The following is a 7015-nucleotide window of genomic DNA, read 5'->3' on the forward strand; positions in this document are numbered from 1 at the left end:
ACTGTCCCATGGAAGTTTTAAGCTGGGGAATGGGGGAAGGACCTGGAATTCAAAGCCCAAATACGAGCCTAGATCCTGATTCTCGGAGGCCATTGAATAAGCTGTACCACACTGCTCCTCACAGTTGTAATAGATGATGAAGACAGGGCACTTTTCTTACAAACTTTGTCTCTTCACAGAGCAGGTTTCACTTCACTGCAGAACTAAGTGTGCATGTTCTCTTGAGCTGGATAAGTCCTGGAAACTGTTTAGTCCTTATGGGATGATTTTTTTTTATTTTGGTTGTAAAGGTGATGTCCAGAGGGGTTACAGTTTACACAAGTCAGGTAATAAATACATTTCTGTTTGAACAGTGTCACCCCCTCCCTCATTCTCTTCCAGTTTTCTCCCTCCTGACCCCTGCCCTCCCCCAAGTTGAACCTTATAGGATATTTAACAGCATCCCTCCACATCACCATAAGGTGCTGATTGTCCTATCCCAAACAATCCAGGTGGCCTCAGATATGGCCACAGGGGCCTGGAAGAGGCAGGACAAAGCATGGATTCTGTGCATTTACCAGAACCACCAGAATGTGTGCATGCATCATAGGAGCTCCTCAGCCTCACCGCACTGTTTCTAAGTGTGAGGCTGGCATAAGGGTCTGAGGATTTGGTGACAAATCTGTGGCAAGCTTAGCCCTGTGAAATATCTTGCAGTATTTTCTGGCCTCTTGTTACAAACTGAACATCCTCCCAATCACAAGGATGCTTCAGGGAGAGGAAGAGCCCCTGGCCTCATCCACAAATGAAGGTTCATGGGCATACACACTGGCAAGCGTGTTCCTCATTCAAAAATAGGGAATCAGAAATGCACCAAGGTCTCACTTTCTGTGGCTTTCAAACAACTATCTCCAAATCTGAAAAAAAAATGTGTAATTGCATACAGTTCAGGTGCACAACAGTCTATGTAAGACATACAGAGTCTCTAGGTGGATGTTATATATTAGCGTGGAAAGACAGCCGTTGAGAGACGTAACACCAGGAAGCCTGACTTCCCACACACTGATCTTTCAAAATATCCAGCCTGGGTCCACATTGTGAAAAACTGCCAAACCAGAGCCAGGCCACACTTCCTGGCGTCTTCAGCCCCATAGCCACTCTACCCTGAATCTTTGTTGAGGGGGTCATTCCCTAGCACCACGGTTCCCTTCTTCTTTAGGAGATGGGATCACTGCAGGCATGGCATGAATATGCCTGCTTTCCTGACCTGTCCCCCAGCCAGCCTGTGAACCATGGAGGTGTGTACTCATCCCTGATCCTCCATAGTCCATCACACCAGCCTGCATCCCTTGATCTCATCCCAGTGGCACCCAGCACTGTGCTCATGGCTCAGGTGAAGTGGGGAGGGAGAGGTGCAGTCATGGCAACCTTGAGTCAGTGGACAGACAGGGGCAACTCTCTTATTCATGATCCTCACCAGGGAGAGTGAGCCAGGCCTCCAGAATGACAACCAAGGGCCAGCAGGGATTTCTATCTGCCAGGCAAAGGGCAGCCTCAGGCAGCAGAAGCCAGACCTGCAACACTGGGCAGATCAGAAAATTTGTGGGAGAAAACCTGGATTCCGTTTGGGCTCTGCCACTCACTATCTGTATTAGAATTTTCAGAACTGCAGTCTCAATAAATATCATAGCAGAATGCACTCAAAACATGTGTCAAAGCCGGGCACTGGTGGCTCACGCCTGTAATCCTAGCTACTCAGGAGGCTGAGATCTGAGGATCGCGGTTCAAAGCCAGCCCGGGCAGGAGAGACCATGAGACTCCTATCTCCAATAAACCACCAGAAAACCAGAAGTGGCGCTGTAGCTCAAGTGGTAGAGCGCTCGCCTTGAGCTGAAGAGCTGAGGGACAGCGCCCAGGCCCAGAGTTCAAGCCCCACGGCCGACCAAAAAAAAAAATGTGTCAAGTGCCCACAGAGAAGAAATATGGAGACCACACATAGTTATTGAGTTTGATTGGTAATTCAAAAGCTAGAGCATACCCAGAGGTGTGTTAGAAAAACACCTCTTGACTTCCCCTAAGCACCTTCACCACAGCATGCCTGTTCCCTCAGCCTTTCCTCTCTCTGCCACATTCTCTCCTGATGGCTCACTTCTTCCCACACTTCTAGGAGCTGCTGGCAGCCCACTGCACTGTCTGCTGGGATCTCCACTTGGATATTGCCATGGCTGGAATAAGCAAGACTTGGTCCCCAGACCATGGTACTGTGGAACCTGTAAGGGAGCGGGGCTGAGGGAGTGTTCTGTCACTAAAGATGTGCACTGGAAAGGAGATATTGGGACCCAAGACTCTTCCTCTTCCTCTCTGTACACCAGCCATGAGGCTAATGACCTTACCCTCCCCCATACTCCCTCTGTGATCACAGACACAAATCAAGAGAAAAGCATCTAAGCTAAAGTGAAACCACCAAAGCTGTGAACCAATAAGCCTTTTTTAAGTTGTTTATGTCAAGCATTAGTTACAGTACTGAGCATTTGCTGCAGTACTAAAATGTAGCCTGATACCTGTATTAAATCCTGAACCCCACGAACAGGCCCTGACCACAATGATAACATTCTACCCTAGACCAACATCCAATCTAAGGATGCCTAGACTTCTGTCCATGTCTGTGGCATCCATCCTATGACTTCACCTTAAGAAATTAAAAAACTACTAGCTACCAAACACAATGGCAAGCCTCATGATTGCCCCCGTGGCTAGTAGGGCAGAATCTTTGCCTTTTCTCTAAACTTAAGAACCACCATTTCTTCACAGAGGGTTTTGTCCATATTTTGTTGGTTTGTTTGTTTCTCTTGTTTTGTGCTAGTACTGGGACTTACCTTCTTGCCCAGCTGATGTGCTCAAGGCTGAGATTCTGCAACTTGAGCCATACCTTCACTAGCCACTTTTTTTCAGATTAGAGTCTGTCTAGACTTTTTTTCAGATTAGAGTCTGAATAGACTGGCTCTGAGCCTCGATTCCCAAATCTCAGCCTGCTGAATAACTAATATCACAGGGTTAAGCTCTCAGCACCTGCTTCATAAAGGGTCCTAGGTCAATCCGCATGCACACAAAGTGCAAGGGGTTCCTTAACCCCTTCTCTGCCAACCAGGATCCTGATCCTGCATGGTTGACCTGGGTAGGTGGATAGGGGGTGGACAGGCTTCCAGACAATTCCAACTCCACATTCTTTGTCTTCTGGCTGATCTTTCCTCAGCTCCCAAAACTGTGTCAGCCAGCAGTTCACCACTCACTCAGCCTCTTGGCTTGGCTTGCCCTATCCCACAACCTCTTCGATGTTTCTCCTGTGCCAGCCAGCTTTGTAGCCCCTCCCTCTGGGACCTTGCCAAGCCTTGGAAGGCTCAGTAATAAGGATGCCAGCCTTAGCAGTGGCTAGGAATATCTGGCTGCACAGCCAGGCAGTGGGGGACTGTCCTACATTTGCTCTTCCCCTCATAGTGCAACGGTGGCAGATGTGGATGGAGGTGGCGAGGGCTGATGTGTTAGACACAGCTGTAGTGCAGCAGAGCTGGGGTGGGCTAGCAGAGATGGTAGGGTCACAGAGGATCTGTCTGCAGGAATGGGTTCATGTTATATTGCAGGAGTGGTTGATCCCCTTTCCCTAGGGAGCAGGTTCCTAGGAACCATCTCTAACACCCAAGAAAAAGTCAGGTGGAAGCCAAGGGGATACTCACTTCCAGGCAGGCTCAAGCATCCTCTGCAAAGGATGCTAGCTCTGGAGGCCAGACTTCCTCTGTCTGTGGCTGGTTGCACAACTCCCCATGTGCTGGAGAGAGTCCAGCCGGGACATGTGTGGACACACTAGCAACCTTCCTGCTTGGCCCATCCCCAATAACCAGGTCAGGATTCGCTCCTGCAGGCACACAGGGGAAAAGCCATCACTTACTCCTCTGCACACGGCACCAGCTGTAACTGTGGTGCTATATTGACTCTTTCTCTCTGGAAATCCATCCCCAAGAACAACCCTACATTTCTCCTCCCCATGCATCTCCAGCCCCTGGGAACCAAAGAACGTTTGCTTAGGAATTGGCAAGGGTATTAAGTATAGCAGAGCCAAAACGTAACAGCCCAGCTCCGTGTCCACCTAACTGCTTTCCAGCCTCTCCGCGCTGTCCTCGCTGTCCTCGCTCTTCTCGCTCTCCACAGGGACGACTTTGTTCCGGCACTCTGTCTTTCCCAACGGCAAGCAGCAACAGAGCCCTCGGAGCCACGTCAGGCACCTCCTCAGTCTCTTCCGCACCCTTCTGCTCTTCACCCCGACATAACTCTGTCCCGCGGGGGGCGAGTCCTGGGACTCTGCTGGACCTTCGTGGGACCTGCTGTCCTCTGTCTCCACCAGGGTGTCGAGGGCTGGAGCTGGGGCCGGGAGGGGAGGGGAGGAGGCTGGGGACACGTGGAGGGCTTGGGTGCTGCCCTTCTGGTCCTCCTTGCGGGCGAAGGAGCGCAGGGCAAACGCACTGGATCTGGCTGGGGGGACACGCAAGGACAGAGCCCCGGTGAGCGCCATGGCGGGATGCAGGGTCTTCGGGTGGTCGCTCTGGTCCCCGGACTCTGACTTCTTTTGCTCCAGCATCAGGTAGACGCCCATGAGCGCATTGTAGCTCTTGGCACTCAAGGCCTCTTTCACCTGCTGTGGGTCGTAGCCCATACCAGCCATGGCTTCCAAAATGGAGAGGTCCGGGCGCGGGGGGTGGCTCTCCGGAGCTGGGGGCTCCTGCACCCCCTGCTGGAGCCAGGGGTGCTCCAACACGCACTGCAGCGAGGGCCTGCGCTCTGGGTCCACGGCCAGCATGCTGGTGACCAAATCCCGGAAGTCACCGGAGACGTGGGCGGGGAAGCCGAACTCGCCCTTCAGCACCGCCTTCTCCATCTGCATGGTCGTGATTCCCCGAAACGGGGGGCGCCCCACCACCAAGGTGTACAGCACCACGCCCAGGCTCCAGACGTCAGCCTTGGTGCCATCGTAGCTTTCGTGAGTCAGGATTTCGGGCGCACAAAATGGCAGGGTGCCGCACACCATTTGCAACCTCTGGCCTTCCAGGCACCTAACGCCCAGGCCAAAATCACAAAGCTTTGGCTTGCCCTGGGCGTCAAGCAAAATGTTGTCTAATTTTAGGTCACGGTGAGCAATGCCCATGTTGTGACAATAGCACATGGCACGTGTTATCTGCCTAAAGAGAGACCGGGCCTCCTCCTCCCACAGGCAGCCCACAGTGTCCACCAGGTCCTGAAGGTTGCCCCGTTCTGCATATTCTAGAACCAGGTAGACCAGCTCGTCCGTCTCTATGATTTCGTACAGCTTTATCACATTGGGATGGTCCAGTGACCTCATGAGGTCCCTCTCCATGTTAAGGATAGCATCGTCCTTGGTCTTAGGGATGACTTTGATGGCCACGAGGGTGTGGGTGAGAAGGTGCTGAGCCAGCTTCACCTCTGCGAAGCCGCCCTCCCCAATGTCCCTCAGGACCCGGTACTGAGCCCTGAGCAGCTCCTCCAAGGAGCTGTCCCCAGAGCCCAGCCAAGATCCCTCCTCCTCAATGTCACTAAACATCACAGAGAAGAATGAGCCATGCGGCCCAAGACGGGATGGAAGGGAAAGGAAAGGGAAAAACAAAACCCAACAGATGGCCAGACAAAAGGGGAAATACTGGGAAAGCAAACCACAATCACCACACAGCACACAGAGCAGCTAGCTGCGAGTCCAGCAGGTCACCGCCAACAGCTTCCTGCTAGGTGGACTCAAATGCTGTCCAGGTCGCTTCCTTATGTGCGCTGGGCCCTCACTCCATCACAGTGGCCCCTGTGAGGTCAGAGCAGGGAGAGGCCCAGGCATGGCTGGTGGAGCCCACAGTGGTTGTCTTTCTCACTGGCCTTAAGGACTATTAAGAAAGGAAAAAGTAGGCTGGGAAGGTGGCTTTGTGGTAGAGTGCTTGCCTAGCATACATGAAGCTCTGGGTTCCATTCCTCAGTACCTCATACATAGAAAAAGCCAGAAATGGCACTGTGGCTCAAGTGGTAGAGTGCTAGCCTTGAGCAAAAAAAAGCTCAGAGACGGTGCCAAGGCCTTGAGTTCAAGTCCCATGACTGGGAGAAAAATAAAAAGAAAGGAAAAAGCTTTGCTTAGGTAAATTGTGGAGATTCATATTTAATTATTTAGAATTTACAATCTGCTTCAGGCACCTCTGGCTCAAGTTGGTCAATCAGGATTTGTTCTGCTTTCTACAAGATGGAAAAGGCACATGCACCAAGGCCATGACACAGCGTGATCATGGTGAGTGGGTGGTGTAGAGCTGGAAGTGGCTGGGCACTGGGGCAGACAGTCGGGTCTCTTGTAGAGAACACTCAATGCCATTATGGATGGGAGGGTCCGTTGCCCTCCAGAAAACCCTTAGTTGAATGTTCAGTGTGAATCTGCCATCTTGGTCTTTCAGAACTTGGTACTCTATGTGCTCCTTCTCTATGTGACCTCGCAGCTGAGAGTCAGGGCTGAGGAACAAGGATGAGGTCTCAAAGTCAGTCCTTGTGCTGATGCCCCCAGGTGCTCTGGGGTCCAACCACACTGCAGGTCCTGCCTTAAGACAAGGGGATACCTGGCTGCTCAGGTGTTTTTCCTATGGTCTGTGAACCATTGGCTGTCGGGGGTGATTGGGGGCGGGGGAGGTAGGGTTAGCTCCCAGATCTCTGGGTGATGTCCCTGTGGGAAGTCCCCGGTCTACAGGAGGGCATGAATGGCCTGGTCAAGATTGTCTTCACCTATCACCTAGAGCACCCCTTCTGAACTGTGCCCACCTATGCCCCCTTCTTCCCTGCCCCACGAAGTGTGTCAGCAGAGTTCCCTGGAGCTGATGCTGATTTCCAGCTTGGTCCTGAGCCTGAGTGTAAGCTCTCCCATACACTCTGGGGCATTTCATAGCCAGGGGGTGGAAGGAGGCTCAGCAGGAAATGGAGGCCTTTGTGGGTTAGGAAGGGCACAGTGTTT

General features: G+C 52.2%; 1 protein-coding gene across 1 annotated transcript; it reads right to left on the reverse strand.

The window, feature by feature from the left end:
• Window positions 1-4120: 4120 nt before the first annotated feature.
• Window positions 4121-5587, reverse strand: LOC122113959 (sperm motility kinase-like). The gene has a single exon (XM_042687106.1). The coding sequence runs from the start codon at window positions 5585-5587 to the stop codon at window positions 4121-4123; it is 1467 nt and encodes a 488-aa protein (XP_042543040.1).
• Window positions 5588-7015: the final 1428 nt, after the last annotated feature.

The sequence above is a fragment of the Dipodomys spectabilis genome, unplaced genomic scaffold, assembly GCF_019054845.1.
Source record: "Dipodomys spectabilis isolate Male_0828 unplaced genomic scaffold, ASM1905484v1 ptg000102l, whole genome shotgun sequence".
NCBI lineage: Eukaryota > Metazoa > Chordata > Mammalia > Rodentia > Heteromyidae > Dipodomys > Dipodomys spectabilis.

Bases quoted from the DNA above. Each gene is read 5' to 3' on its own strand.
- LOC122113959 (XM_042687106.1), bottom strand. From the start codon at position 5,587: ATGTTTAGTGACATTGAGGAGGAGGGATCTTGGCTGGGCTCTGGGGAC.